This window comes from Carcharhinus amblyrhynchos, chromosome 23, assembly GCF_965287045.1.
Source record: "Carcharhinus amblyrhynchos chromosome 23, sCarAmb.v2.hapA, whole genome shotgun sequence".
Lineage (NCBI taxonomy): Eukaryota > Metazoa > Chordata > Chondrichthyes > Carcharhiniformes > Carcharhinidae > Carcharhinus > Carcharhinus amblyrhynchos.
The window spans coordinates 8,129,486-8,154,395 of NC_137346.1; the positions used below are offsets into that span (position 1 = coordinate 8,129,486).

General features: G+C 46.2%; 1 protein-coding gene across 1 annotated transcript in view; it reads right to left on the minus strand.

Annotated features, from left to right (window-relative positions):
* dph1 (diphthamide biosynthesis 1) overlaps positions 1-24,910 on the minus strand; it is a 592,086-nt gene that overhangs the window by 547,389 nt on the left and 19,787 nt on the right. The window contains exon 3 of the mRNA XM_080210803.1: positions 19,168-19,231. Within this exon, the coding sequence (XP_080066929.1) occupies positions 19,168-19,231 (64 nt within the window). The remainder of the gene's footprint in view (positions 1-19,167; positions 19,232-24,910) is intronic.

Genomic DNA, 24,910 nt, shown 5'->3' on the forward strand with positions numbered 1-24,910 from the left:
GCTTGGGTTGCTGTCTTTATGGAATTTGCACGTTCTCCCCCCAAGTCTGCATGGGTTTCCTCCGGGTGCTCCGGTTTCCTTCCACACTCCAAGGATGTGCTGGTTAGATGCACATTGGCCATGATAAATTCTCCCTCAGTGTTCCCGAATGGGCGCCGGAATATGGCAACTAATTCGTGTCTGGAACAAGTTGCCAGAGGCAGTAGTAGAGGCGAGTACAATTTTGTCTTTTAAAAAGCGTTTAGACAGTTACATGGGTAAGATTGATATTAGAGGGATGTGGGCCAAATGTGGGCAATTGGGATTAGCTTAGTGGTTTAAAAAAAAGGGATGGCATGGACAAGTTCTGCCGAAGGGTCTGTTTCCATGCTATAAACCTCTGTGACTTTATGACTAGGGGGATTTTCACAATAACTTCATTGCAATGTTGATGTAAACCTACTTGTGACAGCAATAAATTAAACTTTAATTTAAGTGTTCTCTCTCTGTTTGAAAACTTGCCCTGTGCTTTTGAAAGCCTCAGCCTGTGTGCGAGGGTGTCCAACTACAAACCTGAAAGGAGAAAGGCCAAGAGGAGGCAGGCAGGCAGACGGCCAGAGAAAACGGAATGATTTTGGAATTGCTGAGAAAACGTGTTTGCTTCACCGCAGAATATGAGGCCCATATGACCTGATTGTTTGCACCAGAATTAATGCGGTCTCATGGTGAGGCAAAAGGGTCAGGCGGACCAGAGACACACTCCCAAAACCATCGGACAAGCACAGGCATGATGGGCCAAATGGCCCCCTTCTGTGACTGTAACCATTCTCTGACTGTAAGCAGACAGAAATAGTGACACCCTCAGACAGACAGTAAGTAGAATGAATGGTCCTACACTCACTGGATTTTACAGGAAGCAGAGGTTATCCAGGAGAAATGTTGGATGGGATTCTAAAGCTAGAGATCCACTCACTGCAAACTTCACAGCAAATTATCCAGCTTTAAACCAGGCACAAAGATCTAGGCTAACGCTTCCAGTGCGTTACTGGGGGAGTCCTGCACTGCCAGAGGTGCTGTTTTCCCAATGAGCCATCAAACTGACGTTGCGTCTGTCCTGTCAACTGCAAGTTATAAATTCCCATGGCACCGTGTCAAAGAGCAGCTTCTCTCCAATGACCTGCTCACTGCCACAGAGCTTCCAGCCCATGAATGGTCAGTGCCCAACAAGGTGCTCCTTGGGACCAGCCCCAATGCATTGACTCCAAAGAAATTGCCTGGGAAGTTTGAACTTCCAGTGGGGAATTCCATAACCTCCCCCCCCACCCCACCCCCCCGATTATCCCAAGCATGAATCAGAGTCGGAAGGTCGGAACATCAGAGTGTCAGAACAGTTCCACGGGGCACACTTCAAACATTAGAGAGAAACATCCTGGTCTCAACCTGGATAACTGTACAATTGGCAACACAGGCTTTCCCCTCAAATCCTCCCAACACCTGACCCAACCTGATTGTCACCATCACCCAACTCTCTCCCTAACCCCCAGACCCAACCTCGCTCTCAAACTGACTCCCCTTCCTGACCTGACTACACCAGGCCTACCTCCCTCACCCACTCTACCCCGCTCGCTCACCTGTCACCTCACCCACTCTACCCTGCTATTCCACCCTATTTGCCCACCCTAGACCGCTCGCCCACCTGCCACTTCATCCACCCTAGCCCACTCACCCACCCCAGCCAACCCAACTTGCCAACCCTAGCCCACCCTTTACCCCGCTTGCCCACCTATCCCACTTGCTCACTCTAGCCTCCTCATCCCCTTACCCTGTTCACCCACCCTAGCCCATCTGCCCACCCTACCCCACTCGCCCACACTCACCAACTTGCCACATTACCCACTTACCTCACCCACCCTACCCACTTGCACACTTCCACATTCACTCATTCACTAACAGGGGAAAAAGCCGTTGAAATGGTCCAAAGCCTTTTGTGTCAGCAAACACTTCTCCAAATACATCAGCTGGTGCCATAAATAGGGGGGCATGGCGAGTCTCCCGCCACCCCACTACTCACGCACCACGATGGAAGCAGCTCGAAGGAACAGCACATTTCTGAAGAAGCTGGGATCAGAAGACATGGCCAGAAACATGGATAAGAAGCAGAATGGCAGGAGTGGAGTGGAGTGACTTCCAACGTGTATTGGTTGCCGTTCCTCAGAAGATTCGAGACAACATGGGTAAGTAAGTTGGATGGGTAAGTAAGTTGGATGGGTAAGTAAGTTGGATGGGTAAGTAAGTTCGCTGATGACACGAAGGTCGGTGGTGTTGTGGATGGTCTGGAAGGATGTCAAAAGTTGCAGCAGGACATAAATAGGATGCAGGACTGGGCGGAGAAGTGGCAGATGGACTTCAACACGGATAAATGTGTAGTCGTCCATTTTGGCAGAACCAATGGGATGAATGAGTACACTATCAAGGGCAGGAGTCTTAGTAGTGTTGAAGAGCAGAAGGAACTTGGGGTCCGGGTCCACAGGACTCTTAAATCGGCCTCGCAGGTGGAGGATGTGGTCAAGAAGGCGTATGGTGTACTGGCCTTCATTAATCGAGGGATTGAGTTTAGGAATCGGGAGGTAATGCTGCAACTTTATAAGACCCTTGTCAGGCCTCATTTGGAGTACTGTGCGCAGTTCTGGTCGCCTCACTATAGGAAGGACGTAGAAGCTATTGAAAGGGTACAGAGGAGATTTACAAGGATGTTGCCTGGACTGGGAGGCATGCCTTATGAAGTTAGGTTGAGGGAGCTGGGACTCTTTTCCCTGGAGGGACGAAGGTTGAGGGGCGACCTGACAGAAGTTTATAAAATGTTGAGTGGAATAGATAGGGTGGATTCTCAGAGGCTATTTCCCCGGGTTGAAATGGTCGCTACGAGAGGACACAGATTGAAGGTGCGGGGAGGCAAGTACAGAAGTGATGTTAGGGGTAAGTTTTTCACTCAGAGGGTGGTGAATGAATGGAATCGGCTGCCTTCAGTGGTGGTGGAGGCGAACTCGCAGGGGTCTTTTAAAAGACTTCTGGATGAGTATATGGAATTTAATGGGATTGGGGGTTATAGATAGGTCTATAGATTGGTAGGTGTTGATGTGATCGGCGCAACTCGTGGGCCGAAGGGCCTGTTTGTGCTGTAGTGTTCTATGTTCTATGTTAACATTTACCCTCAGACAACACCAGCAAAGCTCAGATGATCTGGTAGTTACCGCACTGCTGCCTGTGGGAGCTTTCTGTGCATTAATTCCCTATAAATGTGACTGTACCTCCGATGGTGTTTCATTGATGGCCAAGTGCTTCGAGACTCCACACTCGGTAGGGCGCTATACAAATGCAAGTCCTCCTCTTTTAAGACAGTGACAGCTTTACATTGCTTCAGTGTTCTGAAATTTATTGGCATTGCAATGCAAAAGCAAAGGACATTACCATTATTGTTTTTCTGTCAGTGTCAGAGGAGCACAGATTAACCTAGACACAATGAAGCCACAAATCAAAGGTTAAAGGACCCAGAAATTAAGGGTGATCCCCTAGAAAAGGGGGCACATATTATTTTATTTCACCGTAACCTCCCCCAACACATCACCACTGCGGCCACCGCCACTGGTCTTCAGGTTCCTCTCTCAAGGCAGAGAGAGGGTGTGCCCACACCCGGAATGTTTCTACGGCTGCTGTAACTGCCTCTCGGCAGCTCCCAACAAGGGGGGGGCGTACAGTTTCACTGGAGCAAGATGTAGAGCAGCATTTCTTCCGAGTTAAATTTCATTTATTAGTCACAAGTAAGGCGTACATTAACACTGCAACGAAGTTACTGTGAAATTGCCCTAGTTGCCACAGCTTGATGCCTGTTCGGGTCAATACACCTAACCAGCATGTCTCTCAGAACGTGGGAGGAAACCGGAGCACCCGGAGGAAACCCACGCAGTCATGGGGAGAACGTGCAGACTCCACACAGACAGTGATCCAAGCCTGGAGTCGAACCTGGGTCCCTGGCACTGTGAAGCAGCAGTGCTGACCGCTGTGCCGCCCATATCATCAGTTAGGAATATCAGCCTTTCGTCATGGATGCTCCACTTGGAAGTGTCTAAAATCTATTGCTATTTCATGATGGAATCTCCCCCTTTCCCCTCCCCCTGTCCCATTTCCCATTCAAACATCAATGCACTCTGGCACTCAACTTGTCCTGTTTCCAAACCATTTATCTGAATGGCAGACAGATACACTTCCCAGGAATGATTAAATGAGCTAGTGGCAAATGGCACTCTCAAGGCTATTTATGCTTATGGCGATTAGTCGAGCTCTCCACCAAGAGGCCACGCAACAGTCTCAGGCGTCCACTCGAAATACATCTCGTTAAAAATAAACCACAAGCGGCTCCTCTGCGGGTCGATTGCCCTCTCCTGAAACAGAGGGCCACAATATCAGCGTTTCCAACAAACGAGGAAAGCAATAACCAAACGGGGGCCCCGGGCACTTTTAAAGCAAAGTGACCATTTTCCCCACGTCGTTAAACTTGGATCGAGCGATTAGATTCCTCACATACTGCTGTGCAGTGGCATTAACTCACTCCCTCAAAAACCCTTTGCTCGCTTATTTTAATGAAAGGCATTAACCAATTTGTTTTAAACAAGTTAAAAATGATGGACGTACCAATTGTTTGAGTTTTTGAATGTCATTAACCAGGCGTTATAATTTCCAAGCACTGATCTCAGTTGTCAGAATGTGACAGGCCTCACTGAGAACATTCACTTACTGCTTTTCCCAAACAAAATCATAGAACAGAATCCCTTCAGTGCAGGAGGAGGCCATTAAGCCCATCAAGTCTGCACCGACAACAGTCCCACCCAGGTCCTATCCCTGTAACGCCACATATTTACACTTACTAGTTCCCCTGACACTAAGGGACAGTTTAAAATGGTCAATCCACCTAGCCAAACATCTTTGGACAGGAGGAGGAAACCGAAGCAGGCAGGCGAAACCCATGCAGATACAGGGAGAACATGCAGACTCCACATAGACAGTGACCTAAGCTGGGAATTGAAACCGGATCCCTGGCGCTGAAAGGCAGCAGTGCTAACCACTGTGCCATCGTGCCGATTGAGGGATAAATATTGGCCATGTATAACTCTCCTGCTCTTCTTCAAAAATACCGACGGGGGATCCTTTACACCCAACCGGGTAGGCAGATGGGGACTGCCCTAAAAAATTCACTTTCATTTAAAAACATGCATAAGTATTCTTCCCAGAGTTTGACAAAACAAAAATGAAACTCCTCAAGATCACTGAACGTAGCAGCATGGGAGGCTACTTGGCCCATTGAGTCCATGCCGCCTCTTTCGAAGAGATATCTGGCCCGCCCATTCTCGCTTGCTCTTTCTCCTGTGTTCCTGCTACTTATTTCTTCTTCCCCAAGGATTTCTTCAATTCCATTCTGAGGGCCACAACTGAGTCTTCCACCAACCCATTAGGCACCTCATTCCCAATCCACACATTCCGTCATCCCGGAAAAAGACAAAGAAAATCACATGGTGGCACCAGATTTTCCGTCACACCTTCCATGGCTACACCTGCACAACTTTGTCCCCTTAACAACAAAGCACTGGCTCCCAAAGCTACATCCCAGCACAGAAGCATGTCTGTAAGGAATTAAGAGGTTTGCACACTGGCAATGATCCTTGTAAGGCAATAAAGTCTGTTTCTGGGATATTTCTAATTAACAGCTGTGTACAAGAATATTGCACTAATTATGTTTTCTGCACCGATTTACCTTCGGGCCCCAGGGGAGGCAGTAAATTAGCAGATGCAACTTGTTTGTTGCTACCTTTAATTTTCTCTTTTAAGCAAACTATTGTGTCTCACTTCCACTGTTGTGAGGGACGGGAGTGGGCGTCAAGGCTCGGGGGAGGTCAACTGAACATTTCCGATCCGAGACTGAAGAGGTTTTGTTGTTCGGCCAAGGTGTTGAGGTTTGCAAAATCCTGGATGTTTTTAACACAGAGATAAATAGGTTCTTGATTAATAAGAGGATCAGGGGTTATGGGAAAAGGCAGGAGAATGCGGATGAGAAAAGTATCAGCCATGATTGAATGGCGGAGCAGACTCGATGGGCTGAGCGGCCTAATTCTTCTCCTATGTCTTACGGCCTAACCCAAAGCAGGCAGCTGAAGTTAAAGTTTAAAGTTGCATTATTACTGTCACAAGTAGGCTTACATTAACACTGCAATGAAGTTACTGTGAAAATTCCCTCTTCGCCACACTCAGACACCAGTTCGGGTACACTGAGGGAGAATTTAGCATGGCCAATCCACCTAACCAGCGCGTCTTTCAGACTGTGGGAGGAAACAGGAGCACTCGGAGGAAACGCACGCCGACAAGGGGGAGAATGTGCAGACTCCACATAGACAGGAATTGCTAGGAATTGAATCCTGGCCCCTGGCACTGTGAGGCAGCAGTGCCAGTCACTGTGCCGCCCCAGGTCATGATCAAACTGAATAGAAGAAATAGGTTTGAGGGGCTGAAGGGCCTCCTCCTGTCTCAGGTCACACCCTTGACCATGGAGATAGTGTGAAGAAGGGGCACACGGTAGACCATGTTAGTACCAGAGAATTATGTTATGAGGAAAGGCGAGATTTAATTCACAGCCAATCGCCACGAAAAGCTGTAAGAGGAGAGGTCCAGAAAGCATCGATGGATTGGAAAATATTCATCCAGGCTACCAGTTTAAAGGATAGTGACCAAACTAAGAGGCAAACTGTTTGAAAGGATTTGTACACAAATATAAAAACTCATGAGGCCCCTTGAGCCTACTCCATTACTTAGAAACATAGAAAATAGGAACAGGAGGAGGCCGTTTGGCCCTTCAAGCCTGCTCCACCATTCATTAAGATGACTGATCATCCAACTCAATAGCCTGATCCCACTTTTCCCCCATATCCTCTAATCCCCTTTGCCTCAAGTGCAATGTCCAACTGCCTCTTGAAAACATTCAATGTCTTGGCACCAACTACTTTCTGTGTTAGCGAATTCCATAGGTTGACCACTCTCTGGGTGAAGATTCCATAGGCTGACCGCTCTCTGGGTGAAGATTCCATAGGCTGACCGCTCTCTGGGTGAAGATTCCATAGACTGACAGCTCTCTGGGTGAAGAATTCCATAGACTGACCGCTCTCTGGGTGAAGAATTGCATAGACTGATCGCTGTCTGGGTGAAGAATTCCATAGACTGATCGCTGTCTGGGTGAAGAATTGCATAGGCTGACCGCTCACTGGGTGAAGAATTCCATGGACTGACCGCTCACTGGGTGAAGAATTCCATGGACTGACCGTTCTCTGGGTGAAGAATTCCATAGACTGACCGCTCTCTGGGTGAAGAATTCCATAGGCTGAATGTTCTCTGGGTGAAAGTTCTATATGCTGACCGCTCTCTGAGTGAAAATTCCATAGGCTGACTGCTCTCTGGGTGAAGATAAGATCATTGCTGAACTCCCACTCAACTCCACTTTGCTGTCTTCTCCCTATGCCTCCTAGATTCTCTTAGATTCCAATAATAGAACATAGAACATAGAACATTACAGCGCAGAACAGGCCCTTCGGCCCACGATGTTGCGCCGACCAGTTAAAAAACAATGACCCACTAATCTAAACCAATCCCTTTTCGTCCATAAACCTATCCACGGATCTCTTAAACACCCCCAAACTAGGCGCATTTACAACTGCAGCAGGCAGGGCATTCCAATCCCTCACCACCCTCTGGGTAAAGAACCTACCCCTGACATCCGTCCTATAACTACCCCCCCTTAATTTAAAGCCATGCCCCCTCGTGCTAGCTTTCTCCATCCGAGGAAAAAGGCTATCACTATCCACCCTATCTAAACCTCTAATCATCTTATATGTTTCAATAAGATCCCCTCTTAGCCGCCTTCTTTCTAGCGAAAACAACCCCAAATCCCTCAGTCTCTCCTCATAGGACCTCCCCTCCATACCAGGCAACATCCTGGTAAACCTCCTCTGCACTCTCTCCAAAGCCTCCACATCCTTCCTGTAATGTGGGGACCAGAACTGCACACAGTACTCCAAGTGCGGCCGCACCAGAGTTGTGTACAGTTGCAACATGACGCTGCGACTCCTAAATTCAATCCCCCTACCAATAAACGCCAAGACACCGTATGCCTTCTTAACAACCTTATCTACTTGATTCCCAACTTTCAGGGATCTATGTACACATACACCTAGATCCCTCTGCTCATCCACACTATTCAAAGTCCTCCCGTTAGCCCTATACTCAACACATCTGTTATTCCTACCAAAGTGAATTACCTCACACTTCTCCGCATTAAACTCCATCCGCCACCTCTCGGCCCAGCTCTGCAACCTGTCTAAGTCTCCCTGCAAACTATGACACCCTTCCGCACAATCTGCCACACCTCCGACTTTGGTGTCCATCCTGAATGTATTCATCAATGGAGTATCCCACAGCTCTCTGGGTAGAGAAATCTAGAGATTCACAACCATTTGAGTGAAGAAACTTCTCACCTCAGTCCTAAATAGCCAACCCGTCATTCTGAGACAATGTTCCCTCAGTTATTGACATTCTAGCCAGAGAGAAACACCCGGTCAAGACCTCTGAGAATTCTACACCTTTCAATGAGGTCAGCTCTCATTCTACAGGGTACCGAGAAGGTTTACCAGGATGTTGTCTGGTCTGGAGGGTAATAGCTATGAGAAGAGGTTAGATAAACTTGGTTTGTTCTCACTGGAACCTCGGAGGTTGAGGTGTGACCTGATAAAGGTTCAAAAGATTATGAGTGGCACGGACAGAGTGGATAGTCAGACGCTCTTCCTTAGGGTAGAAAAGTCAAGTACTAGTGGACACAGGTTTAAGGTGCATGGAGAAAAGTTTAAAGATGTGTGAGGTAAGTTTTTTTACACAGAGTGGTGAATGTCTGGAATGCGCTGCCCACAGAGACGGTGGGAACAGGTACAATACATAAGAACATAAGAAATAGGAGCAGGAGTAGGCCACCTAGCCCTTTGAGCCTGCCCCAATAGCAGCATTTAAGGGACAACTAGACGAATACATGAACAGGATGGGAATGGGAGGATACAGACTCCATAAATGCACATGGTTTTAGTTTAGGCAGGTGTCATAATCGGTGCAGGCTTGGAGGGCAGAAGTTCCTGTGCTGTACTGTTCTTTGTTCTTGTTCTCCTAAATTCCAGAGAATATGAGTCCATTCTATTCAATCTCCCCTCATTGGATGACCCTGCCAATCTGTGGGAATCAACTTATATGTACCTCTAACAGTCCATGAGTGGGGCAGGCGAGAGAATGAAGGCTGGAATCATTAATGAGGGAGTAAAGGCATATGGATCATTTGCCTTTATCACTCGAGGCATAGAAATACGAAAGCAGGGCAGTCATGTCGGAGATGTGTAGAACTTTTCTGAGGCCTCAACTAGAGTACTGTGTGCGGTTATGGTTGCCACATTATTGGAAGGACTTAATTGCATTGGAGGGGGTGCAGGAGATTCCATCCCAGGATGGAACACTTAAGTTATGAAGACAGGTTGGGTAGGTTGTTTACGTTGGAGCAGAGAAGACTGAGGGAGCAACCTATTATGAGGGGCATGGACTGAGAGGATAAGGAGCAGTCGTGCCCCTTAGTTGAAGGGTAAATCATGAGGGGACATAGGTTCATGCTGAGATGTGGAAAGTTCAGGGGGGATGTGAGAAAAAATGTTTTTACCCAGAGGGTGGTGATGGTCTGGAACATGCTGCTGGGAGGGAGGTAGAGACAGGTTGCCTCACATGCTGTTGACACAGGGGAATGTTCAGAAACTGCGGCTGCAGAACTTCACCTGGTGAAAGACAAGTTGAAGTGTCCACAAAACCACCTTGCCCCCAGTCACTAGGGAGAACTCATGTACCTGTGACAGTCCCAAACCAGCTACACACACCGTCAGTGCCAATGGGGCATAGCTGAGGTGAATAGATAGATGTAATTAAGGGGAATCTAGACAAGTACATGTGGGAGAAAGGAATAGGGAAGTTTGGTGGAGTGAGAACTAAGGATGGGAGGAGTCTCTGGTCGAACTTAAACACCAGCGTGGGTCTGAGAGATTTATTTCTGTGCTGTAAATCTTTTGTAATTTAACTTGCATTTATAGGATTGTTATTAAGGCACTAATGGTGCCATTCGTTCTGAGGGTAGCAGGTCATCGGCGTGAAGGAACCACATCCAGGAACCACAGAATTGCAGAATCCTTACAGTGCAGGAGGCCACCTGACCCATCGAGTCTGCACCAACGCTCTGAAAGAGCATCCCACCCAGGCCTTCCTCTCCCCTCCACCCAATTCCCATAACCCCAAACATTTACCATGGCTAATCCACTTAACCTACACATCTTTGGAGTGTGGGAGGAAACCCACACAGGCATGGGGAGGATGTGCATAGACAGTTACCCAAGGCCAGAACCAAACCTGGGGTTCCTGGCGCTGTGAGGCAGCAGTGCTAACCACTGTGCCACCATGCCGCGCAACCCATCACATGTGCTTGGCTGCCTGACTGGACAATCCCTGGGGGACAGGGAGAGATTCCTACATCAGCTGTTAGTTTTTGGTCCACGTGAATAGGAATAACGATGTGCGGGTCACCTTGGGCGGATGGGTTCCCAGTTCGAAAGCGAACCGCCAGGTTTGACAACAAGGTTTCACTGAGCCTCCAAACAGGAAGGACATCAACACGGGCATTACAAAATGCTGCACGCCACAAACTGCCTTTGGAGTTCAGTCAATACAGTTAACAGCTATTTCCTGTACAATAAGGTCCCATAAAGAAACACGAGATGAGTCATGGAGTAATCTATTTTTTTTTGCGGTGATATCAAAGAGGCCATTAAAGGAAGGCTGCTTCTGAAAGCAAGGAGAGATCTTTTAATCCACCTGAATTGCTGTAAAAAGATAGACAGAGCCTTGCTTTAACCTCTTATCAGAAACAGCATGCAGTACTTACTCAATGTCACCTGAGATTGTGCGCCCCAAGTCCTGAGTGGGTCTTGAGCTGACAACCTCCTGACTGAGATACAACAATGCTACGAAGCAAGCAAAGCTGAATCATATCTCAAGTCGAGAGATCCATTCTTTGGGGAGAGAGAGGAAACAAAATAGCTTACAATAGAAACCAATAAAAATCGCTTAACTTCTTGTAACCTGTCAAATTACAAGATAGAAATGACATTGCAATCCCCACAGGAATAATTGGGAGAATCATCCGCCTACAGTATCAGGTGTCAGCACTTAAAAACCCTAGCAGTGCCAGATATTGTCAAATTATGACTTATATTCCATTAATGTCTTTGTTTTAGATACAATAAAACTACAATGCGACATGTGCGTGAATTCTGCACTGTTGGAGGTGCTGAATTTCAGATGAGGCATTAAGCCGGGGCCCTGTCTGCTCTCTCAGACGGACATTAATGGATCTCGTTTCGAGCAAGAGTAGAGAAATTGTCCCCCGTGACCTGGCTGACATTTATCCCGCTACAAATGCTACAAGAATCAGATTATCTGGCTGTTACCATATTGCTGCTTCTGGGGGCTTGTTGTGTGACAATTAGCTGCTGTATTTCCAACATCACAACAATTGCCCACTGGCAGACTTTACCAACATTCAGGGCAAAAGTTTGTTTCCTTTTTCTCGGAGGGTTTGTGAAATAAGCGGCAGTGATTCCAACTTGAGAAATTCCCAAGGCTTTTGTATGCCAGAGAAAACCTTAATTAGTTCCATCATAAACCTCCGATATCCAGAAGCCTTTTGATCCTTTAGTTGATTTTCTTCTGACCTGTTACTGGTCTCTTCCCCAAGATCACAAAAGCAATAGATTCGGAAGGATCCGGCTTCGAGATAGCGAACGTGCAGAGTGCAACACCAAGGTAAAAGCAAATTACTGCGGATGCTGGAATCTGAATCAAAAACAAAGTGTTGGAAAATCTCAGCAGGTCTGACAGCATCTGTGGAGAGAGAGAGAATAGAGCTAATGTTTCGAGTAATAGAGCTAATGCTTCGAGTCTGGGTGACATTTCGTCAGAGCGAAGGGTCATCCAAACTCGAAATTTTGGCTCTATTCCCTCTCCACAGATGCCATCGGACCTGCTGAGATCTTCCAGCACACTCTACATTTGTTTCTGGGAGCGACACTGTTCCTCTTTGATGACATCATGTCTCGCCCATCAACGACAAGCTTCTTTCTCTTTCCACGTCTGTGAAATCAATTTTCATTTGACTGAAACTACACATCTCAATCATCCTGCCTTGGTACAAAGGAGTACATCGGCATTGTGGCTATGTTACTGCATTAGTAATCTAGAGAAGGCCATTTCAAATCCCACCACAGCAGTTTGAGGGTTTAAATTCACTTTATCATAGGATATTTACAACATCCTAAATATTGAACTTTCTATTTTATTTTCCAGACACTGATGGACCCAGATTTTTCTGTCTTGCCTTTCAACTTCCGGCATTCACAGATTATTCTCCATCTCAGAGTGAAGAATAAGATTCTTTCCCTGAACCGATTAAAAACTAGATTGTCACAACATAAATCATTGTCCAGAACATTGTCCAGAACATTGTGCAGGGGGTGGCTATTTGGCCCATCATGACAGTGGCAGCTCCTTGACAAGAACCATCCAATTATTCCTACTGTCCTGTTCTTTCCTGGTAAGAAATCTCACAACACCAGGTTAAAGGTGTAATAACTCCACGGAGGCCAAAGTCCTGTCAGCCAAATACTTTATTTACACCATACCACTGTACACAGCCAGCTCTCCAGTTGCTCCCTGCTAAATGCAGTTGGGAGTCTGACACACTTGCTTTAAATAGGGAACATGAGGCTCCCTGATTTAACCATCAATTAGGACTCATCAGATACCTCTTTTACATACCTAACAAGCAAACAAACTCAAATTAACATATGGACAAATTAAAAGGGGCAGCCCCCCAAAAAGGAAGGGGGACGGCCCGACCCAGAAACAAAGTTGAAACTTAAAACATTAAATCAAAATGTGATTGTCGGGGTCTATAACACACCCCAACACCTGCGATGCCCAGCGGGCGAGGACTCATTAGGTAGTTCATACTCTAGCAAGCAAACCTCATTAGCCTGGCTCAAGTCATCACAAAACTCCAACAGGTTTATCTGGTATCACAAGCTTTCGGAGCACTGCTCCTTTAACTGGTGGGTCATCACTCACCTGATGAAGGCGCAGCACTCCAAAAGCTTGTGATACCAAATAAACCTGTTGGACTTTAACCTGGTGTTGTGAAACTTCTTACTGTGCCCACCTCAGTCCAACACCGGCATCTCCACATCATGGCCTGTTCTTCCCCAGCAGCCCTGCACTATTTTTTCCTTTTGAAATGTGTATCCAAAATTAAACCTTGGTTCATTAACTATCAAATATATTGATATATATTGTTTATATCTGATCAGACTAATGGAAATGTGTATTGAGAGACACAGATGTTGATGGAGAATGAAAGGTACAGTGGTGCTACTTTTGCTGGCTTGTTTTCCATTACGCGATACAACAGTTTGGCAAAAGGCCGCATCACATGTGCGTGGGTTCTGCAGAATTTTAAAAAGTCACCAAGATGTAGCTTGGCTGGTGGTGAGAAAGGTGCTCCCCGTCAGATCCTTCCTACACGCCCAAGTCACACCTCATCTGCACGTTGGCCTTGAAGTGACTGGTGGGAAACAGACTGTTGTCCACCCCCTTGTGGAATGTGCCTTTGCAAAGAAGGTCTGGAGAGAGATGAGGCGGTTTTTGCTATGGTTCATTCCGAGTAAGTCTGTGACGCAGGATTCTGTGCTCTACGGGCTGTTCCCAGAGGCGTACCCTGAGACAAACATCAGCTATTGCTGGAGGGTCATCAACTCAGTGGAAGACGCTCTCTTTGTCTGCCTAAAATTCATTGGTCTTTCATTGCAAGAAGTTGTCCCCGACTGAGTGTTGCAGACTGGCACGTTCCAAAGTGCAGGTCCTTGTACTGAGGGACGTACTAAAATTGGGACAGTTCTATAGAGGTGCAATAGGGAAAGATCACTGTCTAAGGCCTGGAGAGGCTGGGAACTGGGTAAAACCCCTGGGGCTATTACGTTTGACAAGTATTGAAGAGTAAATATTGAAAATTGAACTGTATTTGCACTTTATATAAAGTCAAATTTGAACTACGTAATTGGGAGACTTCACAAGCGTTTTGAACAAAATATAATTTTGTAACAAAAAAGATACAGCACGATATAGATGGTAACCACGAGAAATGGGAAGTAGCCTCCAATGTGAAATTGTACTCAAGTTGGTATTTGCCTCAGAGAAAAGGCTGTCTGAATGCCAATATTGATCTAAGCATAGGATCTAAGCTGACAGCTCAGTACAGGAGCCACAGGAGTGCCACACTGTTGGGACGACACATTGGACTGAGGTCCTGTCTGTTCATACAGGTGGACTCAAGGCACCACTCATGGACAAGCAGGAAGTTCTCCCAGTATCCTGGCCAACATTCCTCCCACAGCCAACAGCACCCAGAGCAGCTGGAACTGCTCAGTGAGTTTGTTGCTGCTTGTGGAATCGTGCTATGCTGTCACGTTTGCCTGCAGAACAGCAGCCACTCACTTCACAACAATTTGTGGTTTGAGAAAAGAATGTTAAACTATGCAACCAAAAGAGTAAAACATCTGGCAGGAGATTAGAATCAAAATATGCAATTCTCCATCCAATCACACCATACCTTGCAGAGGGGTTTCAGTCTGGTCATGGAGAAGGCATTGAAGCTTTCAAAGGAAGATCAGAGAAAGGCCACAAGATTGATTCCAAATTCTCAAGGGCTTGGTTATTTTCGGAGATTGGACAAACTTTGGCTTTCAGGCTAGTGTCAGCCATGGTGGGAGGGCACCATGATTGGCATGGACCACTTTGGCCGAAGGGCCCATCTCCGTGCTGTACTGATCTATGGCTCTATGGTTCAGTGAGTAGTACTACACCAGAGACTGAAACATACACCGACACTGCCAATGCAGTACCGAGGGAGTGCTGCAGTGTCACAGGCACCATTTTTCAGATGGCATGTTAAACTGAGGTAAAGGCAAAATACCGCGGATGCTGGAATCTGAAACAAGATCAGAAAATCGGAAAAACTCGGCAGCTGTGATAGAGGATCATCCAGACTCAAAACATAGGCTCTATTCTCTCTCCAAAGATGCTATTCAACTGAGGCTCCTCTTTGGTCTCTCGGGTGGACATAAAAGATCCTGTGGCACTATGCTAAAGAAGACGGAAAAGGTTCTCCATGGTGTCTTGGACAGTGCTTATTCCTCCATCAACAAGGCAAAAAACAGATTACCTCGTCATTATCACAAGTTGGTGGGAGCTTGCTGTGCACAAATTGGCCGCCACGTTCCCCAGACTACAACACCGACTGCACTTCCTAAAGTCTGTGGAACCAACCTCCTCCCGTATCCGAAGCTGCAGCGACTCACTGTTTTCTCAATTGCTTCTTACTTCAGCTGTTCCTCTTTGACAAAGGAGCACGCTTGGATGAACCGTAAGCAGCAGAGTCATCAATTACTGCCAGTTACAAGATACCTTACTTTGCTGCATCAAGTCGAATCAGGCAGAGGATCGCTACAAAAGCAAAATACCGCAGACACTAGCAATCTGAAACATGAAGGTAGGGAGGCTGGAGACGTTCAGCAGGTGGAGGGATAGACACCAATTCAGGTCGATGAGCTTCATGGCTGTGCCACATCGTCTGCAGTGAATCTGTACAGCCTGAGTCTCAGAACACTTGCTGCACCCACCACATACTTTATAATCCCGGAAACCAACCATCCATCTCTCATAACCTTTCTTTTCTGAAGTGATCACAACTGTAAGCGTGCTTGTCGGATTCTAACCAGCACTCACTACACCATCTCCGACTACAACTGCCTCCTTCCCAAAGTCTCAAACCATTGAGGGGCCGAATGGCCTGCTCCGCATTCGTACCTTTGTATCTACACATTTCTCACGTGCCTCTCACCTTCTCACAATTTGGAGGCTTTAAAAGTCCAATTTTGATGTCATCCAATAATGATTTTGATTTTATCTTTATGGAATTATAACAGCAGGTGGCTATTTGGCCCTTCTGGCCTTCTCCGCAATTTAAGTTGACCATTGCTGGCTCTATAACACTCAGGTCTACAATCCTCAATGTCCCCTTGCCAAACAAAAATCAGTTTGGAAATGTTTTATTGATCCCCAAGCCTCCAGCGTTTATTGGGGGACAGAGTTTCCACTGACTTGTGTGTGTGAAAAAGTACTTCTTGATCTACGGACAGCCAAGCTCTGACATTCAGCTTATGGCCTCTTGTTTTGGACTCCCCTCGAATGCTATCAAAGCTATCACATTAACACTGCAATGAAGTTACTGCGAATCATTGAATCACTTGCAATGAATTCGCATCCTGTTCCAACATCATTATCTCTGGTGTCTTCCAAAGATCTGTCCTCTGCTCCCTCTTATTTAAAGTTAAAGTTAAATTTTTGTTCTATCAAATATGTTAATCATCTTAAACTCTTCCATTAGATCACCTTTTCATCTTTACAAGGCGAGTCAATGTAAACTAATCCTCCTGCCCAAAAATGTCAGAAGAGAGACTGGTCAATGTCATTTCTCTGATTGATGATTACAGAACCAAGGAAGGTGGATGGAGTTAAGATGCAGATCAGGCGTGATTGAATTGAATAGTGGAACAGGCTCAAGGGACTGAAAGGCCTCCTGTGTCACATCCTACAACGTGGTAATGCCTTAGGTCACCTACAATAACCTATAATATCTGACTGTTCTCCCAGGTTGCTGCTCAAGATGACACAATCTTCCAGCTTTGCATCCACAGCTGAGAGGAAGCATTTTTCCTCCTCTTTATGTTCAGGGTTGAAATCAAGAATCATTTCACCATCCCCCTATTCCAGAACGAAGAAATGTTTGACATTTCTCAGTTGCCCCACCTAAAATCCACAGGCTTCCAAAAGGCAATCTTGTTGCCACCTTCTTGCTTTGTCTTCTCCTGCTCTTTTTCCACTAACTGGTTATCCTGCACCGTGAGTCTAACAAAGAACAGTACAGCACAAGAACAGGCCCTTCGGCCCTCCAAGCCTGTGCCGATCACATTGTCCTATCTCGACCAACCACCTATATCCCTCTATTCCCCGTCTTTTCACGTGCCTATCCAGATAAGTCTTAAATGTCGCTAACACAACTGCCTCAATCACCTCACTTGGCAGTGCATTCCAGGCCCCTACCACCCTCTGTGTAAAAAAACTTCCCCCACATATCTTGACTGAAACTTTCCCTCCTTACCTTGAACCTGTGCCCCCTTCTGATTGTCATTTGTGCCCTGGGAAAAAGCTTCCAACTGTTATCTATGCCCTCCATAATTTTATAAACTTCTGTCAGGTCGGCCCTCAACCTCTGTCTTTCCAGGGCTAGCAATCCCAGTTTATTCAATCTCCCCTCATAGCTAATACTCTTCATACCAGGCAACATCTTGGTAAACCTTTTCTGTGCTGTGTCCAAAGCCTTCTTCAAGATCTTGGGCCTTCTGTTAGTCTTCGAATGATAACAGCACAAATAGAGACTATTCAACACAGCACTCATGTCCCAGCTCCTTGGCAGAGTCATTCAATTAATCCCCATTCTTTGCCTCACAGCCCTTCATCCCAATTCCCTTTTGGAAGTTTCTCCTCAATCTCCTACCACCATCCTTTCAGGTAGCATGCTCCAGATCATAACAACTCGTTGCCGTTCCTGAAGTTGCCTGTGGGTCTTTTGCCCATTTCTTTGTCCTCTGGTTAACAAACGTTCCATCACTGGGAACAGAACATCACCACTTACTAATGTGTGTGCTATTAAAAAGGAAATCTGCTACATATAGGGGTGGCTGTCCTGTGATCCAATGCTGCCAATGGTTTGCAGGGAAGACATTAAATCCATTTTTTATTACATGGACTTCAGGACTTTTTCCCAATATTTTTACAGTATGACATTCCCAGCATTCTTGTTTTTCTCCTGTGAAAATGGAATATGATGCAATGGTTTTGCTGAGTATTCCACCAGTGGGAAGTTATTCTACACAAACACCACTTTTTATTCAGGTTTCAAGTTGAAAGTTTATTTATTGGTGTCACAAATAAGGCTTATATTAACACTGCAATGAAGTTATGGTGAAAATCCCCTAGTCACCACACTCCAGCGCCTATTCGGGCTTGAGGGAGAATTTAGCCCGGCCAATGCACCTAACCAGAACATCTATCAGACTGTGGGAGGAAACCGGAATATCCGGTGGAAATGCACACAGACACAGGAAGAACATGCAGACTCCGCACAGACAGCGACCTAAGTCAGGAATCAAACGCAGGTCCCTGGGCCTGCCAGGCAGCAGTGCTAACCACTGTGCCACCGTGCCGCTCCTTGTAATTGCAAGGTCAAATTTTGCTTTGTTGACTCAGGTTTTTCTCACCCGCTTCAGGGATAATATCCAGTAATTCTCGACATTGGATTTAAAGAGCCATTGTGCCCGTTCCCCAATCCCATACAGCCCAGTTCTCGCCTTCAAACAACATTGGAAAATTCCCACGTCGAGGAGAAGGACACGGCAGCAACAACAAAAGCAACATTAAATGGTGGTTCACCGTCTGCTACACGTTACAGTTAAGTGCCCAGTGAGTGAAGTGAAGGTAGCAGCTATGTCTCCAGGGTTCAGCTACGACAAATATAAACCACTCAAAGCTTCCCTCGCACAGTTTATGACACTGAACATGTAGCCCATTATCTTCTCTTTAATTCCTTCAGCTAATTAGGAACCAAATTGAGTCACTGACAAAGCTGTGAATTGTAACATCTTGACCCATTACTGCCCTGTAAATTTGATGGAAAAAATAACAACTCGACCAATCACATCGTCCTTAACACCAGACAAACCCAAGCAACTGATGTCCTACATTCTCCACAAGTGCTGTGTCTACTCAGATCTCCTTTAATTACTTACAAGCCCAAACTGGCCCTGCGGATTTGGTGCTCAAAGCTGTTAATTTAATGAGTTGTTGTCCTACCTTTCGATGATATCAGCGATCGCGCAGGCAAACATCAGGAGTCCTTCAGGCATCTGGAGGGCGACTAAGCAAGACATGGAAAATAGAATTTTTAAAAATCGATTGTTCTGTGTTTTCCAATTTCTGGTCTCGCTGGGTGCTCAGTGTCTGAGAGTGAAGGTACTGAAAATGATTGGTTCCTCCTCCCTACGTTCTCACCGCCTTCAAACCATCTCTCTCTCTCTCTCTCTGAGTGACTCCTTCCTCAGACTTCAGAACTGTCAACTCCTTGTGTGCCTCATGGCTGCAACTCCAAGACTTGGAGAAGCTTGACACCATCCAGGACGAAGCAGCCCATATGATTGTTACCCCATCTACTACTTTAAACATTCACACCCTACACCAGTGATGCACAGTGGCAGCAATGTGTGCCATCTCTATAGCTATATCAAGACTTCTTTGACAGCACCTTCCAAACCATCTCGGAGAAAAAGGGCAGCAGACACTTGGGAACACCACCACCTGGAGGTTTCTCTCCAAGCCGCTCGCCATCCTGACTTAGAAGTATATTGGCTGTTCCTTCACTGTCGCTGAGTCTCCTTCACTAACAGTGCAGTGGGTGTCCCTACACCACACGGACTTCAGCGTTTCAAGAAGGCAGCTCACCACCACCTTCGCAAGGGCAATTAGGGATGAGTAATAAATGCTGACCTACCCAGCGATGCCCACATCTCATGAAAAATAAAGCTCTCTCCTCCTTGGACCCCCTCACTGACATGAGTCCCTGACCTGTTCACAAAGATTGGCCACAATCAACCCATGTCTCATCTTACCTGGGATAATGTGCTGCCATCACTGATTACAAAGGGAGAAAATGTGTCATTCACACTGAAATTTCAACTCGCTGAGATGACACTTAGATTACAGGGGAGGCAAAGATTCACAACCTTCTGCGCAATATTTACAAAGCAATGACACAGATAACAGGTTACAACCATAAAATACCATCCCTCATTTGCTTGTCAATCACCAACTCATTTTACGGTGTAACTGCAATTCTGTCTTTCCAACTCCTCCAGCGACCTGCTTTAATGTTGCAAATTTAAAACAGCATTGCAGGGCCCCTGATCAGAAATGAATGTCCACTCATAGGAGGAGCTCTCAAATGGGGTGACTATAATATCACAGAATGCCTACAATGCAGGAGGCCATTCAGCCCATCGAGTCTACCATAACCACAATCATATTTACCTTGTTAATCCCCCTGACACTAGGGTTAATTCAGCATGGCCAATCCATCTAACCCACACATCTTTGGACAGGAGGAGAAAGTCGGAGCATCCAGAAGAAACCCAGACCGACACAGAGAGAATGTGCAAACTCCACACTGACAGTGACTTGAGGCCGGAATTGAACCCAGATCGTTGTTACTGTAAGGCAGCAGTGGTAACCATTGTGCCACCGAAGGGCAGTTTCAGAAGAGGGTCTAAAGGAGCAGAGGCAAAGGGGCTGGGGAGGGAATTCCAAATTGTGGGAAACAGGTTATAAGTGTTGGAAAGTTACATTTGAGAGCCATGTTTGTGTTAGATTGGTTAGTGACTGGCATGGAAATTATGATTAATTCTTCCTCCTATCCCCGTCCCTTTTGAGTCTGAAGCCATTCTTGCTAATCACAGTATACCAAGTCCATTTGGCTGCGTACCACACTGCAACAATCTCTGTGACTGACCAAGTTGAAACAAGAACTAAATCTGGACTCAAGATCAACTGAAATTCAAGATTTTACAAACAAGTGCAGCATAATAATAAGACCCTTGTCAGACCCCACTTGGAGTACTGTGCGCAATTCTGGTCACCTCACTACAGGAAGGATGTGGAAGCTATTGAGAGGGTGCAGAGGGGATTTACAAGGATGTTGCCTGGATTGGGAGGCATGCCTTATGAAGATAGGTTGAGGGAGCTAGGCCTCTTCTCCCTGGAGAGACGAAGGTTGAGAGGTGACCTGATAGAGGTTTATAAAATGTTGAGAGGAATAGATACGGTGGATTCTCGGAGACTATTTCCCAGGGCTGAAATGGTCACTATGAGAGGACACAGGTTTAAGGTGTTGGGAAGCAAGTACAGAGGAGATGTTAGGGGTAAGTTTTTCACTCAGAGGGTGGTGAGTGAGTGGAATCGGCTGCTGTCGGTGGTGGTAAAGGCGAACTCACTGGGGTCTTTTAAAAGACTTCTGGATGAGTATATGGGGTTTAATGGGATTGGGAGTTACAGATAGTTCTATGGCTTGGTAGGTATGGATGTGACCGGCGCAACTTGTGGGCCGAAGAGCCTATTTGTGCTGTAGTGTTCTATGTTCTATGAATCTTGGCATTTATTGCAAAAGGACTAGATTTTAAAAACAAAGAATCATAGAATCCCTACAGTGCAGAAGGAGGCCATTCGGCCCATTGAGTCTGCACTGACAACAATGTCACCTATCCCTGAAACCCTACATATTTATCGTGCTAATCCCTCTAACATTCACATCCCGAACACAAAGGGGTAATTTAGCATGGCCAATTCACCTAAACTGCACATCTTTGGACTGTGGGAAGAAACCGGAGCACCCAGAGGAAACTCACGCAGACACGGGGAAAATGTGCAAACTCCACACAGACAGCGACCCAAGCCAGGAATCAAGCCCAGGTTCCTGGAACTGTGTGGCAGCAGTGCTAAGCATTGTGCCACCCATAATGAAGTACTGTTACAATTGTATACGACATTGGTGAGACCATACCGGGAGTAGTGTGTCCAGTTTTGGTCTCCTTACTTGAGGAAGGATGTGGTGGCACTGGAGGCAGTTTAGAGCAGGTTCACAAGATTGATTCCAGGAATGAAAGGGCTGTCATAAGAGGAGTGGTTGGATGGCTTAGGACTTGTAATCGCAGGAGTTTAGAAGAATGAGGGGAGATCTTATTGAGGTGTATAACATACTAAAGGGGATTGATATGATGTTCCCCCTTGTGGAACAGTCTAGAACAAGAGATCACAGACACACAGTGAGAGAAGGAAGGTTCAAAACTGAGATGAGGAGAAACTACTTCACTCAGAGGGTTGTGAATCTGTGGAACTCACTGCCCCACAGTGCAGTGGAGGCAGAATCAATCAACAGATTCAAGAAAGAGATAGATACGTTTCTGATGAAAAGCTGGTAAAGGGCTTTGGGGAGCAGGCAGGAAAGTGGCATTGAGGCCAGGAAAAGATCAGCCATAATCATGTTAAGTGCTGGGGTGGGCTCAAGGGATCGAATTGTCAACTCCCGCTCCTAATTCCTACGTGCATGAAGGTTCGGGTAAAAAATTCCAGAGTACTGAAAGCCACCCAAAATTAATATTGCTTCATTCAAGATGTCCCAGGCCATTGACTGAGGGTGTTGGTTCTTGCCGAAGCTTGGAGCCATAGACCCCCCACTAAGATCTCAGCAAACAGTTCAACCTCCAACCCTCTGCTCTCCTCCTGGGCATCCCGCTTTTCATTGCTCTACCACTCAACAGTCGGGCCTTCAGCTGTCCGGGTTCTTTGCTCTGGAATCCCCTGCTGATAGGGAGGGAAGTTAGGGAGGATTAGTGAGATAAAAGCGTGGAGTCACAGGAAATAGGGCTAGGCAGTGGGCCTGTGTAAGATGCCCTCTTGGAGAGTTGGTGCAGAATCGACAGACCGAATGGCCTCCGTCTGCACTGCAGGGACACGAGGATTCTGTGAAACCTCTCCGATTCTCTCTCATACCAGGGGTGCAGCACAGGAGGAGGCCATTCAGCCAGTCATGTCCATGCTGGCTCCTTGCAAGAGCAACTCAACTAATTACACTCTCCTGCCCTTTTCTCCACAGCCCCTGCAACTTGCTTTCTCTTCACTGAAGGCATACTTTGAATCCTGCATCTCTGACCAGACACTGTAATGTCTCCTGGTGTGACATTTTGTCTGATAATCCCTCCAAGTGAAACATTTTGGGTCATATTATGTCACTTAATGCACCACAAGGGCTGCAGTGTTTCGAAAGGAGGCCCACCAACACCCTTTCAGAACTGTTTTGGCATGAGAAATAAGTGCTGTCTTTGTCCATGTGCATCCTGCAAACATACAAATTTAATTTTAAAAATTCAGAGCAGCACACGCTATCCTTGAAGCAACGTCAGATCAGTCAGATATCAGCTTCAGGGGTCATACTGTGGCCACACATCTCTTGGATAAATAGATCAAAACCGTGGTGTTGACTCCATTACTAACATACCCAGCTTGAGCAACATGTCCCTGGGGTACGGCAAACCTATATATAGGCTTCTCACTCTTACTTCTCAGCTCTATGCAATGAGTGAGACTTCGCACCCACACACCCGGACTGGAATTTAATTCTCTTCTCAGAGGTGCCAATTGTGAGCCAACGGTCACAGCTGTGACTGGCAAGTGTTACATCCTGGCAGAGAGGAGCTGGGAAATACTGTGCAGTCTCCGAGAAAGCCGCAAGCAACACTGGATTGAAGGCAGTGGGCGTCTATAAAACACTGCAATACGAGAACGCACACAATACTCTGCAATCCTACTTGGGAACACAAACCTGGTGGCACAGCAGTTGGCATCGCTGCCTCACAGTGCCAGGAACCTGGGTTCGATTCTGGGCTTGGGTCACTGCCTGAAAGGAGTTTGCATGTTCTCCCCATGTCTGCGCGGATTTTCTACAGTTTCTTCCCCTTAGTCCAAAGATGTGCAGGTTAGGTGGATTGGTCATGCTAAATTGACCCTAGTGTCAGGGGGATTAACAGGGTAAATATGATTGTGATCATAACAGGTGCCGGAATGTGACGACTAGGGGATTTTCACAGAAACTTCATTGCAGTGTTAATGCAAGCCTACTTGTGACTAGGCTTTTTTTTTAAGCATGTATATTTATACAAGCATACGGATTAGGAGCAGGAGGAGGTCCTCAAACCCACTCCAGCATTCTATATAAGATCACGGCTGGTCTGACTGTAACTTTAACCCCACAGATCTGCATACCCCCGATAACCTTTCACTCTCTTCTTCACCAAGAAACTATCTAGCTCTGCCTTAAAGGTATCCACCACCTTTTGAGGGAGAGAGCTCCTCCGAGAGAAAACATTTCTTCTCATCTCTGTCTTAAATGGACGACCTTTTTTTACAAACTGTGACCCCTAGTTCTAGACGCTCTCTCAAGAGGAAACATTCTCTCCACTTCCACCCTGTCAGCATCACTCAGGATTGATCAAGTCACCTCGAACTTCTCCAACTTTCCTCTGCAGACAACCTGCCTAGTCCGGATATTAATCTAGTAAACTTTCTCTGAACTGCTTCCAATGTACTGACATATTTCCTTGGATAAAGAGACCAATACTGTACACAACAAAAAAAAGTCTGAGGAATTAAATTTTTACTTTGCTTCAGTCCCCACAAAGGAAGAAATTAATAATGCGCCAGAAGTACTGAGAGAAACATGTTTTAGTGAGGGGCTGAAGGAAATCAGCATTAGTAGAGAAATGGTTTTGGGGAAGTTGATGGGATTGAAGGAGGATAAATCTCCAAGTCCTGATATTCTTCATCTCAGGATATTTAAGGAAGTGGCCCTGGAAATAGTAGATCCATTCATGATTATTTTACAAAACTATTCGGACTCTGGACTAGTTGCTACTGATTGGAGGGTAGCTAATGTAAATCCGCTATTCAAGAAGGAGGTAAAGAGAAAACAGGGGACTATAGACTAGTGAGCCTA